The sequence below is a fragment of the Leptinotarsa decemlineata genome, unplaced genomic scaffold (genome assembly GCF_025532065.1).
Source record: "Leptinotarsa decemlineata unplaced genomic scaffold, Ldec_3_MD MMD2_tig00078422_RagTag_RagTag, whole genome shotgun sequence".
In the NCBI taxonomy this organism is placed as follows: Eukaryota; Metazoa; Arthropoda; class Insecta; order Coleoptera; family Chrysomelidae; genus Leptinotarsa; species Leptinotarsa decemlineata.
Genome location: NW_027412747.1, coordinates 12,702,071 through 12,720,129, shown reverse-complemented (window position 1 = coordinate 12,720,129; position 18,059 = coordinate 12,702,071). Strand labels below are relative to the sequence as shown.

The 18,059-nt window shown below is 34.0% G+C and overlaps 2 protein-coding genes across 5 annotated transcripts in view; both read left to right on the top strand.

Moving 5' to 3' along the window:
• The first annotated feature begins 6,782 nt into the window (after positions 1–6,782).
• On the top strand, positions 6,783–8,888 carry LOC141487379 (zinc finger BED domain-containing protein 5-like). The gene is made up of 2 exons (XM_074186332.1): positions 6,783–7,466; positions 8,835–8,888. The coding sequence occupies exons 1-2, from the start codon at positions 6,783–6,785 to the stop codon at positions 8,886–8,888; spliced, it is 738 nt and encodes a 245-aa protein (XP_074042433.1).
• Positions 8,889–14,298: 5,410 nt separating this feature from the next.
• Atp9b (ATPase, class II, type 9B) overlaps positions 14,299–18,059 on the top strand; it is a 43,625-nt gene continuing 39,864 nt past the window's right edge. For 2 of the 4 annotated variants that reach the window (XM_074186160.1, XM_074186159.1), the window contains exon 1: positions 14,299–14,691. In XM_074186160.1, the coding sequence (XP_074042261.1) occupies positions 14,540–14,691 (152 nt within the window). In that variant the 5' untranslated portion in view covers positions 14,299–14,539. Of the gene's footprint in view, positions 14,692–14,905; positions 14,928–16,250; positions 16,499–18,059 lie in introns of those variants that run through there. The other 2 variants (XM_074186162.1, XM_074186161.1) reach the window with 2 other exon arrangements.

Sequence of the window (18,059 nt, the reverse complement as noted above, 5' to 3'; positions counted from 1 at the left end):
GGAAATCACATGTTTGTTTTTAAATTTCGACTCAATGTGAGACGGTCCTTTGCGAAGCCAAGGTTCGTTGTCCGATTTGAACCAAAATTTGAAATCACGTTCTCTGGATCGTAAGAGCATATACATTTTTTCCAATATTTTTGTTGCAATACATGTACAAACAAATTTCGTCTGCTCCAATAAACCAGAGGGTATATGATATTCTTTAAACCAATCTTTGTTGCCTGCAATACAAAAATAAAAATGTCGCAACATTTACAAACATTTGTTTAATTCATCACCTTTCGTGACTATGTGACTCTACGTCATTCAGCAAGTGATTGTCGAATTGAAAAAAGATAATAACACTAGCCAACAAATAAGAAAAAAAAATGCGACTAATATTATAATGGCTATACATGAGAGTTTAAAGCATCCTGTCTGTGACTTCAACATCAAAAAATTTCCATCACGTAAAGATGTTGAGTTATAGTTATTTTCATTTTACACAAAAATGTTCACATGTTATAGGGAAATATAAGATCAAAACAAGAAAAAAACAATATATTTTGAGGATAACAGACTTTATTTACAAAACACATGAAAAAAAATTCAAAAGAAGTCTTTTGTGCATAACCTTTTTGCAAATGTTGACTTTCGTTTATAAGTTTCATCAGTTTCCTTCATATGGAACCAACAATAATCCCCCATCACATCTGCCTTGGTAACGTTGCTCCATTGTCAGTGTGTCTTGGTGGAACCTTTCCCCTTGTTCGTCACTGACAGCACCCAAATGTTCTGGGATAAAATTCAAATCCCATCCCATTCTGCAGTAGTTTTAAAGTAGTTCTTCCTAAAATGTTTCGTAATTTCCTACTTTCTTGTCCCCTAAAAACTCCGAAACAATTATTTTGAAAGAACTTCACACTGAACTTGTGGTCCAACAAATATACCTTCCTTGAGCTTCGCATCATTTAAATTTGTAAAAACGTGTTTAAGATATTCAAACACATCACCTTCTTTGTCTAATGCTTTTACAAAATTTTTCATTAACTCCAGTTTGATGTGTAACGGAGGTAACAAAACGTTTTTGGGATTAACACGTATTCTTCACGTTAGCTTGACCTGGAATATATTTATCTCCCGGAGGCCATTCTTTCACTTGTTAATGGCTCTGTATTGCCTTACTGTTCCAAAGGCAAAGAAACAGCAAAACTTAGTAAATCCGCCCTGAAGACCTAGTAAATAGTCCTATAACTTTTAGATCACCACATATTTGCCACTTATACGTATTATAACTTATTGCATTTAGAATAAGTGACATACTTTCGTGTGTTTCCTTCATGAAAACTGCATGTGCAAAAGGAATAGAGATTCTTTTGTTAGCAATATGGAGCAGAACGGCTTTTAAACTTGTTTCAGACAAATCTTTAAATAAATGCCATTCGCCGGGGTAAGGGCAAATCCTAATTTTTCCATCACGCCTTTTGGATTTACACAAACGCACATTTTATCCTGCATAGTAAATAACGAGGATAGCTCATGGTTACGGTTCCTAAATATTGTAACTTTGGTTTTAGGGGTTAGTAAATTCAATTGTTGTAATCTAGACCCTGATAATTCAGCATTCTCTTTGGACAAGTGGAGGTCCAGAACTAAGTCATTTAATTCAGGTTTCTTCACTCTCGGGAAAATAAGAACGGTCTTTTTCTGGCACATCATGGGAACCTGCCTGGTCATCATACATTTCCAAATCTTCCTCCCAATTTGCCGGGGGTGTTGGAACTGGTAAACCTTCTACATGAAGAACCGGCCTTCTTGCAAAAGGAATATCCGGATATACAATTTTGTGTTTGCTCTTTCTTGAAAAACCAGACACGTTTGTCATGCAAAAGTAACAGTCGTTGTAATGATTTGTTGTTTCTCGCCAAATCATTGGAACTGGAAAAGGCATGGAAGAGCGTTTGCCATTTAACCAGTTACTTAGATTTGCTGCACAGGTTTGGCAACATTCGTGAGGAGCCCAATCCCGATCTTGATCACCAACAACACATCCAAAATACTTATGGTAAGCTACTTTGGTCATTTGATTAATTGGCCGTTTCTGCGACCTAGCAGTAAACTGACCACATATATAGCAAAAACTATATGTGGGATTAATGCAGCCACGTTTCTGTACTTTAGACATTTTTGTACTGTTGCGCACGTCAAGTTCAAATATGTGATACTGCGTTTACAGGAGTCAACTTATTTTATTCACAAAGATAACACTATTATAATACTCTTAATAATCGCGTGTTTGCTCACCTCTAATACTAACTCACCACTCACTACTCGCGTACAACCAATATTGATGATCCGATTGTCAACCTGCTATTTTCTGGAAACTTCGAGTATCGGAAGTTCGAGAACCGGCGTTACAAGTCTTATATATAGAGCGGAAGCAGATTCGAATACTAGGTAGAGCCGCTGCCGTTGGCATTACAGTCGTGAATTGGCTGTAATCTAGTGAATTGATTTACATTTATCATCAAATGTCCGGCTGTCATCTTGATACTAGATCCATGCATTATTCTCACTTGAATCAAATTAATTTACCTAGAATTGTTTTTAAAGTCGTCTTCTTTGTTCTGGTGTTGATGATAATTGATCACCATGTCAATTAAATCAATTCTACCTCTTGAGTATTCACTTTCAACTATGTTGAGTTTCTAATGGTTAGATCCGTTAAAACATGTTTTTTTCTAAATTGTAATCAAGAAGAGGAACTGTCGAAAAATATCTACTTATCTATTAGGAATATGTCTGAATCTTCTGATAATGTTGTGTATTGTCTCACCTAGGACCTAATTCTTACTAACTGTGTCTAAAAATGTATTTGTCTTTTGATAAATTTCCATACTTTGAAATGTTTCCTTTTCGAGTCGCACAAACAAAATTTTGAAAGCCTTTCTGATAAGAATTTTCTCTCACTAAGTGTTTCAATCCACAATTACCCGTGAAAATAAATCTATTTGTCAACGGCAGTCGGTAGCCAAGCGGTTCGGCGTGGGTGCTTTGTTCACTCACTCGAATTGACTGCCGTGTTGGTCGGTGGTTCAAGCCCTAGTCTGAACGATCGATCTTCACTTGCTACCGACAACCCGTGTTAGGAATCACACGTTAAAAGGTAAGACCTCGTTAATCCTTGGCTCGCACAAGTTTCGACTTCTGAGGGTTGTCGTTCGTAGGGGTGCGACAGCTGGTTAACGGAAAAACAGATTTTAAACAGATTTTTTAAACTTTTTCGTAGTTTGATACGTTGTGTTTCCATTGAGCGTCGATAACAACTTTCAATAACTACTGATTGCAAAAAAAATATTCCCAGTTGAAGCATTTGCAACATAATTCACTCTTGTAGTTTCAGCCCAATACATTCTGGTCAAGGTAATTTCAAACATTGATAGTTCAAAACAAAAATCCCTTCTTGGACGGTCCGATTTATTGGTTTGTCCTTTCTTATAGAAATTTCAAGTTGGTACAGTCAAGAATGTTTTGAAAACCTACATAATCAAAGTATACTTTTACATAGTCCTCAATTGTAAAATCACTTCATTTCTGGGTGATATTTTTCAAGTCAAGTCAAACATTCAAGATGGCGTCGTGTTCAGACACAAGTTCAGTTCTTGCCAATAAAATCGAAGTATCTTCCTGCAAATACTGCAAAAAAAGGGTCACCAATAAAGGTATGTTTGTTAAGAGCGAAGAAGTCTTCCACCCAAGTTGTTTTAAAGAGTTTTCTCAAGGAAAAAATGTAATTTGCGAGCATACAACAACTACTGACAACGAGAACCAAACCTGTAAATCAAGTAAGGAGTATAGTCTTGAAAGAGAAAATGATCTTCTCAAGCGTATAATCGAAGAACTGGAAAGTAAGAACTCCATTCTACATGAAAATTACAATTTATTAATAGATTAAATTTCGTATCTACAGAAACAAATCGATTGTAGTGGCCCAAATAGGAACGAAGTAATTGTGGGACATCTGTCAGGCTAAAAAAGTAATGCTAGCTCCACCACAAAAACTTTGTCTAATATCAACTATTTACAAACAGAAGAAAGTGGAATAAAAACTGACTCAGCTGATATCATCTCCACAGTTTAAAAAAAGGGAATTCCATAAGGAACTCCCAACGAATTAAAGAAAATGACGTGTCAAGGACATTACTGGAAGTGACTACGAGAAATAAATTGAATGATATTATCCATCTGGCGGATAATTCACGACAAACAACGTCCACCTCGATTAAATCGGCTACATCCAGGGACAATACATGGAAAACCATCACTCCCCGTAAACGAAAACCTGCCAAAGTGATTGTTGGTAACAATAATGCCAATTCTGGAAATGCTGGAGCAGTAAAAGGAGTGCCTATATGCCTCATTCAAGGTAAAAATATATGATCATAACTTCAACAAAGCGATGGATCCAACCTTATGGCCTGAAAATGCATGCATCAGCCGTTTTTTATACCTCAGAGGAATGGAACGGCAAGACAAGACCTAACAAAAGTTTTTGATCCCCAGCTGTTACTTCTCAATGTACAGAGTACCAAAATAAAATTATGTCTCTGCAAAAGTTACAGAACAGAGGAATGAGGGTGGTTCTTGGATGTAATCGTTATGCAAGTATATGCTTTATGCTCAGTGCATTACAGTGGATGTCTATTCGTGAAAGATATTACAGGTCAACAATGATATTTATTTTTAAGATAACCAATCATATGCTACCTTCTTATTTCGAAGAATTTATCATTTATAGAAATTCCACTCACAATTACACTACTAGACAAAATGACAATTTTCACCTGCCACGATATAGTTTATCAAACTCCATGAAAATTTTATTATATAAAGGCCTCATTGAATATAACAAACTTCCCCAAAATGTGAAGAATAATAAAAACCTGTTTCAATTCAAAAAAGATTTGACTGATTATATGAAAGGTATCACAATAGAATAGATAGTAAGTGACTCGGTATATATTATGTATTTATGTGTACCTATATGTATATATGTATTATATCCTTACTATGTGTGTCTATATAACATGAAATATTATGTATATTATGTTTGTGTATTAGGATCTTCCTACTAATGAATCATTCATTCATTCATTCAGAGTATATCACCTGATAAAATTGATAATATTCTAATGGATATAAATTCCTTCAAAAATATAAATTTTATTTGTCTGACAGAATTATGGGAAACCTCTGACTCAATCAAACAAGTTCATATTAAAAACTTCCATCTCATTGACGGCTATTGTAGAACCTCATTCAGAGGTGGTGGTGTAGGAATCTGGGTTAGAAATAATATTAAAATAAAATATATTGACATAAAAAAAATTCTGTTGTGAGAAAGACTTTGAAGTCTCAGCACTTTCATATAAATCTAAAACAAGTAATACACTTCTCATTTTAAATTGCTATAGATCTCCATCTGGGAATTTGCAAATATTCCCAGAAAAACTTGATGATGTACTGAATTACTTATACAAACCAAATGTTCAGTTTATGATCTGCGGCGACTTTAACATCGATGCAAAAACATCAAATAATGACTACCTGAAATTGATGAATATCTTAGCGCCCTTTAAAATTGATAATAATTTAGTCAGATGGCCAACTAGAAACTAGAGTTACAATCAACAGTATAACTATTATAGACAATATTTTCACGAATTTTACCAATGACAGTATTACCTGCATTCTTGATAATACTATATCGTCATTCTCGAAATCATTTACAGAATGAGGTCAAAACTAACTAATTTTTCTCAAACACCGATTCGTATGTTTCAATTTTTTTTCACTGGTATATGTTCTCTACTTCACTCCTTGAGTAAAAGGCCTAGCCTCTAGTTCAGCTATACTCTAAGTGTGTTCCGCGGAACCCTAGGGTTCCATGATACCTCTGTCGGGGTTCCACAAGAATTTAGAAAAAAAAAACAAAACACCTCTCTCTGGTCGCCCCGCGGCTGCGCGGACTCCGCGGGTACAAAACGCTATGAACGTTATTTATTTATTTATTTGTATTTGTATAAACATGTGTTACAATAGCTGGTACAATATCTCATGTGGTATCAACAATTTTATACTTGTACCCTCCCGCGTACCCTCCCCCACGTGACAACAAAACTTATAATGTGTCATAGTTTTACCCAAATATGTACGTACACAATTTTTATTGTTACAATTAAATAAAAAATATTTTTATATTATGTTTTGCTGACGCTACTTTTCGAACGTCATACCTATCGCCAGCGGCAAACTTAAGCGAGCGGGTAGTATACTTGTGAGCGCGCAGTCTCTTTGATAAAAGCCGCCTCTGAATTAGACGCTATAGTTGTCAACAAGCGACTTTCGACTCTAACTTCGAAGGATAAAGTCGATATTGTTTGCAACGCAATTTTTAAATTTCTGTTTTTATTTTTGCTTTTTGTTTATCAAAGGTGCCGACTCGAGTATTTTCGATATTTGAGATCGAGTCTAGGACTAATTATAAGAGCGGCGATCGCGCGTCGCGCGTCGTCAGTTGACGATTAGCGTTCGGAGCGATAAGTTACTACCTACTTACAAGCTCGCTAGCGAGAAAATAGTGTTCATTGTTTTACTGCCTGCTGTATTCTGTTGTCTCAGTTTTATACATTTCTTCATTGTACCTAGGTACTAAATTTAGTCTCTTAGGTATACGCAGTAACGATTGTGCATTATTTAAACCACACTATTCTGACGTGTAACATTATAAATAAAGAAGAATGGAACATTGGCTTAAAGATGTTAAACGTGTTGCAACAACATCTTCTAATGACGCTGAATGTTCGAAAGCAGTGCGCGCGGAGAATATAGCAATCACCGATCCAGAAGATGATGCCACGACGTCAAGCTCGACGGTTTCAAAGACGAAAAGAAGGAAGTATGATGAATCTTATATCAGTTTCGGATTTGTTGATTCCAACGGCTCACCTCTCTGCATGCTCTGTAGTAATAAAATGCTTCCTAATAGTTCCATGGCACCTGCCAAATTGCGCCGACATTTAGAAACTGTACACCCCGAGTCTAAAGACAAGAATAAAGAATTTTTTGTTCAGTTATTAGAAAGTCAAAAAAATATGATGCATGTAACACAAACTATCAACAAAAATGCCACGGAGGCATCATATTTAGTTAGCTATCGCATTGCACAAGCAGGTGAAGCGCACACTATCGCTGAAAATTTAATAAAACCATGTGTATTAGACATAACAAAATGTATGCTCGATGAAAAATCTGCAAAGCATCTTTCTACTGTTCCGCTATCAAACGATACTATTTCACGACGAATCCATGATCTGGCAAGCTACGTCAAACAAGAACTAGTTACACGTCTACAAAATACACGATTCGCCTTGCAAATGGACGAGTCGACTGATGTCGCTGGTTTGGCTATCCTGGTGGTTATTGTGAGATATCCATATAAAAGTTATTTTGAAGAAGACATGCTTATGTGTTCACCGCTGCTTACAAACACTACCGGGGAAGAAATTTTTAATAAAATAAATATATTTTTTGAAGAAAATTATCTCAGTTGGAACAATTGCATTGACATTTGTACAGATGGGGCCAAGGCGATGACAGGTAAAACAGCAGGAGCAGTGTCACGAATGAAAAATAAAGCGCCTAATTGTAGTTCCAGTCATTGTATTCTACATAGAATACTTGCGATGAAGCAAATGCCGTCAAATCTAAAATTAGTTATGGATGAAGCGGTAAAAATAATTAATTTTATCAAATCACGACCACTACAATCCCGATTGTTCTCATTATTGTGTGACGATTATGGCAGCAAACATAAAACACTGCTGCTCCATACAGAAGTGCGATGGCTGTCTCGGGGTAAAACTTTAACAAGGCTATTTGAACTTAGAGCCGAGTTACAAATGTTTCTTTCAGCAGCTACTTCTTTTAATTTGAAGGACCTTTTGTATGATAAAACTTGGTTGTTCCGATTGTCTTTTATGGCGGATATCTTTCAAAAACTTAACGAATTGAATTTATCGTTGCAAGGTAAACAGACAACAGTGTTTCAGGCCTATAATAAAATAACTGCTTTTAAAAGAAAATTAGATTTTTGGATCATTCGCATTGGTAAGAAAGAAATAGAAAGCTTTACGTTACTCAGTGAGTTTGTTAGCGAAAACGACTCAGAAATGTTTGAAGATGATGTGTTTGAAGAATTGGTCCAATATCTCAGTTCGATGCGTGCATCTTTTGAAAAGTATTTTCCCGAAGAACACAATACAAAAATCAAAGTGAATTCATGGATTTATAATCCTTTTTTACCCAACTTGGAAAAGCCTGAAAACATGTCAAACGAGATATATGAATCTCTTTTAGAAATGTCATCAGACACAAGTATGGAGTCACTGTTCAAAACGACGCCTCTCAATGATTTTTGGTGCAAAATCCAAGATGAATATGCAATGCTTGTCCAAATGGCTCTGGATATTCTTCTCCCGTTCCCAACTACATATTTGTGCGAAACAGGATTCTCTACCTACCCAGCCACGAAAACAAAATATCGCCGAAGCTGATACGCCGAAGCTGATATTAGGCTCCAACTTTCTTCCATCAAACCTGATATCAACCAATTGATGAAAAATAAAAAACAGTTTCATACCTCCCACTAGTTAGATTTTTTCTTTTCTAATGTTTTCTATTATTGTCCTTGGCAAGTGGTGAAGTAAATAATAATTAGTAACTGTTACAGTGTACTTTTATTATGCTGATTAATGAAGAATACACTTATAAAAACAATTGTTTTATTGTAGGGTTCCATCAAGTATTTTGCTTCCCAAAAGGGTTCCGTCATTAAAAAAGTTTGAGAACCACTGCTCTAGTTCATTAAGCACATCAAACTCGCTGAAAATATCAGAGGGATGTAATATCAAAACGATTTCAACAGGTCGAGCAAATACTTTTAAATGGACTTCACTTCAGTTGAACAAGCACTTGGTAAAATTGTTACTTTCCAATATTAAGTGTTCATCAGAAACATTTTTTTGAAAAGACGCCTAATCGTTCTTCTTCTTCTTCTTCAGCTTAATTTTGGTCCCAACTTCCAGATGGCGCTATTATGACCAGTACTCTTTTTATTGTTGTAAAAAATTATAATAAAAACTTTGTTAAGGGAGTGCAAAAGTCTTACTCTACGCAATACTGCACCCCATTTTGATTCTTCCCAATTTTTTTATTTTTTAACAAACACGTCTTCCTGCGGCGGATATATACATACAAATAAAATTATATTCTTCTTCATAAACGATTATTGATTACAATCATACTCCCACGTGGACATCCGGTCCACCCCGGCCTCCAACCGGCGTGAATGGGGGTAGGTATTATATAATTTTTCACTTTAGCACTCCCACGTGGACATCTGGTCCATCCCTGCCTCCAACCAGCGTGAATGAGAGCACTATTTATTTAACAACACTTAAACGGTATTTATTAACCCTATTTTTAATTTAATTCATGCTTGCATGTTATAAAACGACGGACATTCACAACATGAACTGGGTTCCATTCCCAACAATGGCGTCCACCCAGGGTCGTCGCCATGAGGGGATGGGGGGAGCCTCCCATTGCTTTTTCGACTTGGGAAAAAGTTGGGAAAATTTTGGCCGTGAAGATAGTAGATAGAAAAAAATAATAGTAAAAAAATGAATGAAAATAAAAATGAGAGAAAAGAAAGGGAGAGGTAATGAGAAAAGGGAAAGAACTGGAAGAAGGTTGGGATTCCCCAACATGCATAACTTGGAGATCCCATTAAAAAATAATAGTAGAAAACAATAAGCACAATATTTTAAGTGTTGTTTCCTTTCATTTGTATTAAATATTCCTATACATGGTGGATATGGTGGAAGATCAAGGACCTTGCTCCAAAGTAGAATAATTCCCATTATTATTTTTATAATTACCAAAATGTATTTTTGTTTGTGCATACCCTAACGGGCATAAGCATTCAGCCAATCTTTGGATAGCTAAGTGAAAAAATGAATTCATTATAGTAGTAATACTAATCCCTCCGCTTTCATTTTTTCGAAAGTTGGGAAATTTTACTGGTGGGGTTGGGAAAATTTGGATTCCCTCCCCCCCTGGTATTTCTTTTCGCTATGGCCCTGCGTCCACGTACCTTCTTTGTGGACGGTTGCTATCGGCACGTCCGCCCACCAACATGTCAGAAGCGAAAGTGGCACCTAATTGTTAGTTTTGATGTGAACATTTTGTAGTACACCAAAATGTCCGTCGTTTATGCAGAGAGAGCTTCGATTCATGAAAAAAGAAAATAAATTAAAATTATCAAGTAGAATATTTTACTTTAATCCCAACTAATGAAAATGTTTGTTGAAGTTTTTTGTTGGGAAATTTTGTTACATTATTACATACATATTTTGAGAAACACTATTATTTTATTCTAACAAATATTTCATACAATACATTATTGTTCATCTATATACACAGTCATAACTATCAAAAATTATAATAATCTTAGAATAGCTTAACAAATATCACGCGGTAGTAGTGCACCCGACTCACGATCGGAAGGCCGTGGGTTCGATTCCCGCCTCGACCAGATATTTTTCTCGAGAGAATTTATCTGGTTGAAACTAGGATGATTCTGCAACCGTGTTAGGTATCACACGTTAAAAGGTAAGACCTCGTTAGTCCTTAGCTCGCACAAGTTTGTCAACTTCTGAGAGTTGTCGTTCGTTTGGGGGCGACAGCTGATTAACAGAAAAACAGATTTTTTTAAACAGATCTAATCTTACAAGATGATACAACAAGCGCCAAACGTGATAGCGGTACGCCCTCATGCGCACACATTCAGTGTAAGACATGCAAATGCTCTGTACAGAGACGTATCAGTACTTGTCCTCCAATGCTATTGGCGTTTGGCATTGTCTGAAAAATTTGTGTTGTTTCTGAAAAAATGTCATCACCTAACAAAAAACCAGTCATCAAGAGGGTATCATTATATAACATTTCAATCAAGAAACTAAGAGAATATTGAGAACTACAGACCAATATATATATATTCTGTGTAACTTCGCGAAGGCCTTTGAGATAACTGTGTATGACCAGCTGGTGCCACAAGTCAAATCCCTGATCTCTGCAAACCAGCATGGCTTTCTAGCAAAAAAAATCCACTGTGTCACATCTTTGCAGTATCAAGTAGTTTTTGATAGAAGTAATGGACAGGAGAAGGCAAGTTGACGTTATATACACAGATTTTGCAAAGGCCTTCGACAGAATTAGTCACTTCATCTTACAAGAGAAAATAGCTCAAATGGGTTCAAATATCTCACTAACTCAACTTCTACGCTCTCATTTGGATCCATTGGAGAACCAATGTTGTTTTTTTTATGATGGATTTGCACCTGCATCATACTTATCACCATCCGGTGTGCCACAAGGCTCCAATCTGGGACTCCTGCCTTTCCTCATCTTTATAAATGATCTTACCTTCGAGCGTTCGTGTGGCAACTTACTTTTCGCAAACGACTTGAAGATCTTTTCATCTATCACCAGTTTAGAGAGCTGCTCTCACCTCCACTCTCAATTAGACCTGATAGATAACTGGTGTCAAATCAATAAATTGGCAATGAATGTTAAAAAAGTGCAAAGTTTGCTCTTTTACACGTAATGCCAATATTATTGACTATTTTCATACTTTCGAGGATGAAATACTACTTCGCGAAACTGTCAAAGATCTAGGGCAGACAGCCCTAGCAGCAGATTGACATTTGTAGGCCTCACCAATACTCTCGCGGCGTTGCTTGACTTTGTTCTGCGCAACTATAAATCATTCACCAATATGGCCGCCTTATCCATACTTTATACATCTCACGTTCGCTCCAAGTTAGAGTATACCACTTTGATTTGGTATCCTCTCTGTAATGTACATAAGTAAACCTTGGAAAATGTGCAAAGGCGTTTTCCGAAGTTTCTTGCATTTAGAACTGATGGCGTGTAACCTACTAGGGAAACTGACCACTCCAGACTACACCAAAGATTCGGTCTGCCTTCTTTGGAGCAACGTAGAATTTCATCACGATTATTATGTTATACAAAGTTTTGCATTGTTCCAGTGATGCATCCTCGTTACCAGAACAAATTAACTTCAACGTACCTCAAGCTACTACACGTAGACAGATCACTTTCTATTTTCTATATATACCCCTTTTACGAGATAGGTACAACCTTGGAAAAGTGTCTCCTATAAATTAGATGTGTGAAAATTATAATATCCACTGAAGTCAATAAGATATTAATTTCGATCCACTGAAGACCATATTATCCAAAATTGTCTTACAGCCTTCATTTTATGTTATTTGCAAATAATAATTAATTAACATATAATTTTTTTTTCTTAATTCTATCATATATGTGAATTTATTTCTTAATTTATCAAATCCTTGATATGTCAATCTTCTGTTACTCTAGCTTAAGTAGCCGTTATTTATACTGCATTATTATATTATATATTGTCCTGTAATACTATAACACTAAATAAAATATGGAAAGAAATTACAAAGAAATAATGTTCCATTTGCTACCCTAATTAAAACTAATCATAGGTACGATAATGGCCGGCAAGGGGCTTATCGTAATCCAATAGGAATTTAGTTGGGAGAGTCTATACCTGCGCGATCGCTAGCCATCACGTTTGGCGCTTGCTATATTTATATTAGAAGAAATTCATTTATAGTTATTAATAATTGTGATATTTGGTCAAGGTAATCGCAGGAATAGAATTAACATCAAAACTAATGTTATGGTGACTTGTCGAAATATTTGAATTATATGTACAGAACAATATAATATTATAGCCAAGTAAGCATCTCACAGCAGTGATTAATGATTCATTAACTTGTGATCCAATACCAAATTGCGCTAATTCGATTAGCCAAGATCTCATCAGTAGTGTTAATCTGAATTACACAAGTTTTAGCGTACAGTGCAGTGAAATACAGAAAACAATCTCGTTTGGCGATCGATGTCCAACCTCGACTTCGCAACTGACGGTTTTGGGGAACCTTATTTAGATTGGATATTCGAGAATTGAGTCTTCTGTCGATCCCATAGATGGGATTTTACTAGGTAGTGCCAGAAGTAATCACCTTTATACTCACAAATGTATTCTTTCTCTCGCTAATCAACAGCGTACATATCCTTTATCAAAACATTTTATGAATAATATTCATTAGTGATAGTTAAGTATTAACTGTAACAACATAACAAATAATCGCAACTTCATACAGTGGGGCAACATTAGTCACACAAATTTTACTCTGTTCAAACTTTCTTGATAAAAACATAACAAAAATTAAATTTCACATCATAGTGTTAACAAAGTTCATAATAGAGGACAGCACATGATTGTTTAGTGGATCTAAAAGAAAAAAATTCAAAAAAGAGATCGAGTTGAAAGTGAATTTGGTGTTTCGAATACTTCATAGGTATGCAGAATAATTTTAATGCGAATTTCAAGTCACGATAAGATCTTAATCGATCGTATCCTAACTTATAAACTGGAAAACCGAAGAAAGTTCAATGTGTTATGAATAAACCCTCAACTGTTATTAATCAAACTCAGAAAATGTGAATTCGAAATTAAAGTTCGGAATTAAACTTTCAAGTGATGGATTACCTACTTAGTGAATACAAATTTCAAAAGAGTGTGTAATTTCATCTTACTGAAAACCAAAGAGGTTTTCATTTTGTTCATTCAGTAAAAAAAATTTACCTTTTCTGATGCCACCCTGATAGGAATTAAATGCACTAAAATGTGGTTTATGGTTGGTTAGTTCCACAACCTTACTGAGGTCTTTCAAGACCGGTTACCTAAATTTATTGAAATCTTTTGTGAATCAAAAATTCAATAAATTAACAGGAATACTACAAACCTTAGTCACTACTACCTAGTAATTCCTCAAGTAGCGGTACTAAAATTTCAGTACTAAAATTATTTAATCAACTTTTATGATCAAAGTCATCATTTCAGTTGTTCATGTAAGAGTAGATTATGATTTAGTTTTCATAATTTTCTAATTGAAGAACCGTCAAAATTTTCAAGCACATAAAAATATAAAATTTCATAATATTTATTCAGTTCGTATTTACACCGTAAGACTCACCGAACCATAGATATTATGATATACCTAATACACCGAACAAACAAGAAGTAGTGCCTAGATATTTTTATATCTTGGCAACATTGATTTTGGTTCATAACTGATGTTAATTCTCGGAAAAGTTTTTGACATGAATTTTAGTAATTGAATGAATATAAACATGAAACGTGTGGAATTATAATATTGATATTCAGTGACATTTAATATTTTCATCACTAGTTACTTACAAGTTTTCATAAAGAGAAAGCATACTTATTGACCATTATGAAAAGAGAGGTTATTTATTTTCTCATTCAGAAATGACGTACAAATTAAGTAAATGAAAAGTTAATTTGGTTATGGAATATCCTTTGCAAGATTTCGACTGCGATCAAGAGACAACATTTTTATTAGAACAATCTCCATGCAACGGACGAGAAATGGACGTACACACTGCTAGAGATAATAGAAAAACAAAACGTCGAAGAAGTGTTGGCGATATTTTATGCAGGTGATTATTTATTCATACAATTTCAACTCCTAAATTTACTGTGTGAACTATAAAAAATCCTTATCGTAGTCGTTGGTTTATAAATAAACTAGTTTGACAACTGTCAGTATTGCAAAAGAGTTTCCCATACTAAATTTCCTTGAAGTAGATGATTACCTTCGTGTAGTTTTTTCAGTAATGAATGCTAAAGATAGTGACAATAGTGAAACGCCCAAACAAAGATTTTCTGAATATCTGTAAGTTTTGTATGAAAGAGACTAGTATTTTTAAATTGAAAATGAGAGCACTGCGAAGATTTAAGAATTTTATCTAGATTCATTATTATTCTGTTTCATTCTAGATTGTAGAGGGATTGAAAATGTTTTAAGGCCTGTTAGTAAAAAATTTGTAAGGTAATCAAGATAGTCTTGTGTCCAAGAAGTAGAATGATCTAATTTTTCATTGGAATATGAACATTCTAAAATGTTTAGCAGTTATTTTGTTGCACTTATATATATTTCTCTTTCCAAATACTCAGAACAAAGAACCTCACTCTTTCCATCACTCTATGTGCTGAAACTGCTTGATAAACCTGAATAATATGGTGACAATATTTAATTTTACTCATCTGTGTGAGAAATTACCAAAAATTCTCTCAATTTTGTCATTTACATTATATATTACCTTATATAAATGCGAGTAACACTTGAATAATATGCAAAAGAATACGTATTTGGTTCTTATATCAATACATTTAGTTTAGGATAATCCCGCCATTATTCAAAATATGTCGATGAGTTCGTTAATGTTGGCGGCACTGGAAATAACTCTGAAACAGTAAATAAGGAAGATATTTTCAAAAGTGTATCTGGAATTCGATGATGGTTCAATAATTATGGAAATCAATTAAAAATGAATTTAAAACAAAACTTTGTCTCCATAGTACAAAATTGAAAATGAAAATTTTATACCTGCCATAAAACGTACTCTAGCGTTATCTCATGATAAATAAATGATCGTTTCCTCAGTTCCAATTATTCACATTGTCAAAATTGAAGAGCATAGTGTTTTCTTAGAATTTTTTTATTGTAACTGTTGATCTGAAGATGAACATTATGAGTACTTTTTTTTGTTATTGACAATGGATAAGGACTGAAGTGTAAAGTATCATAGATAATTAATTTCGAATAGTAGGCTTTAACTGAATGATCATAATTCAACCATGAGTGACTGACGTTTTTGAAAAGTTATTGATTCAAATCGACTTCGAATCAAATATTATTTAAAAATTTTAGTAATTTGGGATTTTTTAGGCCATTATCACTTATTTAATAGTAAAAAAATATGCGTCTTTCCTGAAGAAATTAAATAACGAATGTATTCAAACTGTTAAAGAATATTTTCAGCTGTGCTGCTCCACTTTGTCTTTAAATAATTAAAGATTATATACAAATTATTCTAATGAATCAAATGAAATACATGATAATCGTAAAGAAAATTTGCAACTTATTGTTCTATGATCTCATTTCACTCTTGTTGTGAGCATCATATTTTCTTATTGTTCCGTGTCAAATTGCAACTTTTTGACAGTCGAATTTTGATATTGCAATTTAGTTTACATTAGATATTGTGATTTATTCGAACAGCAAAACTTTTCGAAAGTGAATTTTCCTAATTTACAAATCAATATGTGCTTTGATCTTCATTAGATCTAATAAACGGATCAGAATTACCTCGATATGGATAATATGGAATCACAAAGCAGCATTGTAAAAACCAAGGAAGATATTCCTTTGATAACGAAGCCTCGCAAGGATACGAATTGGGGGTAAATCTGTTTCATGACCTTCAGATTTGTTCAATAACACTAACTAATTGAGTAAATAATTGAAGCATCTTTGGAAATATGATGAATTCGTGAAATTAGGAAACATAAACGAATATCTTTTGACTTTCAACTTCTTCAATATTTATAGAATAGAAAACTACCAAAGAAAAGACAAAAAAATTAAAATTTCTTCTTTGAAGTAATGCTCAGATCATCCACAGATGTTACTTTCAGATATACACTACTAGAAGTATTCTCTATAAAACGGCTGCCACCTACAGATATTGAATCGCCCAAAGAAAAATTAATCTATTGACAAATATTCATAGTTTCCCAAACATAGAATAATTACTTTTACCTACTTAGTAAGATGAAATATCCAAATTCATGTCCTACTCCATTAGCAGCATCAACTTGGAATAAGTAAACATATTGGGTTCAAAATCCAAGCTCGAATATGGTCCCCTGATAGCAAAAATAACACTGAATGTAAAATCTGCTTCAACCATTGATAATATATGATAGGATACAATAGATAGTAAAAATAACACATTAAAAAAATTATTTTTAAACTCAATGTACACTATTTTTTTCTCATCAAACTATATTTCCAAATATTGTAGCGGTCTTGTAATTGAAAGTTGATCCAGTTAAACTATAAATCTTTTATTTATATTATAATGACAATTATAATACCAAGCTTTCAAATCTTTTGTTTTTGGAAGACTTTTATTTATTTATTTCATCGGTTACACCATTTTTAGAAAATATAATACTTGGTAAATTTATAATAATAATAGGAGCAATTAAGAAAACTGCACTATGAATAATCATGATTATACCATGATCTATCCCTTAACAATGACTCATAACAACACCTTGAATTATTTACATAAATAACACTTCACATAATACTTTTAGTAACACTGCTTGTAAATTTATCTATACTACCACAAAATAAATCACAATTACTTTACAGCTCATTATAATTTCTTTGAATCTTAATGATACGGTTATAGTTTATAGAATAAAACGGAATGGCAGAAAGAGGAGTGTCGCCAATGTATTAAACCTAATCATGCTTAGTAACAAGAGGAGAATTGATAATTCCATTAACCAATTTATAAAGAAAATATATTTCTAAAACTCGCCTTCGCTTTTTCAAACTTCAATTAATTCAATAATTTGCCTATATATAAAAAACTCATTAATACAGTTTATTGTATGATTTCTACTATAAAGGTATTGTGTAGCAAAACACATGTCAGAACAGGCTACCATTTCCAACCTTCAAAGATGTAAATAAGTATATTACTGGAAACAGGGACAATTTTTACTTACCCACAGCTTATCTAACACAAGTTCACAAAGGACCTTTTATGACATCCATAAAAATGTATAATAACCTTCCAGTGAATATAAGAATTGAAAATGGATTTATCCCTTTCAAAAAAGCAGTGATAGACTATCTGAACGGCCATGCTTTTTATTCACTTGGGGAATTCATGGCCACTAAACAGGACTCCTGAATCCAAAACAAATTTTAATCTGCTTTGTGTTC

Excerpts from the sequence above, each read along its gene's own strand:
- LOC141487379 (XM_074186332.1), top strand. The coding sequence starts at position 6,783 with ATGGAACATTGGCTTAAAGATGTTAAACGTGTTGCAACAACATCTTCT. Across the intron at positions 7,467-8,834 it reads TGGCTATCCTGGTGGTTATT|GGTTCCATCAAGTATTTTGC; the intron begins GTGAGATATCCA and ends GTTTTATTGTAG.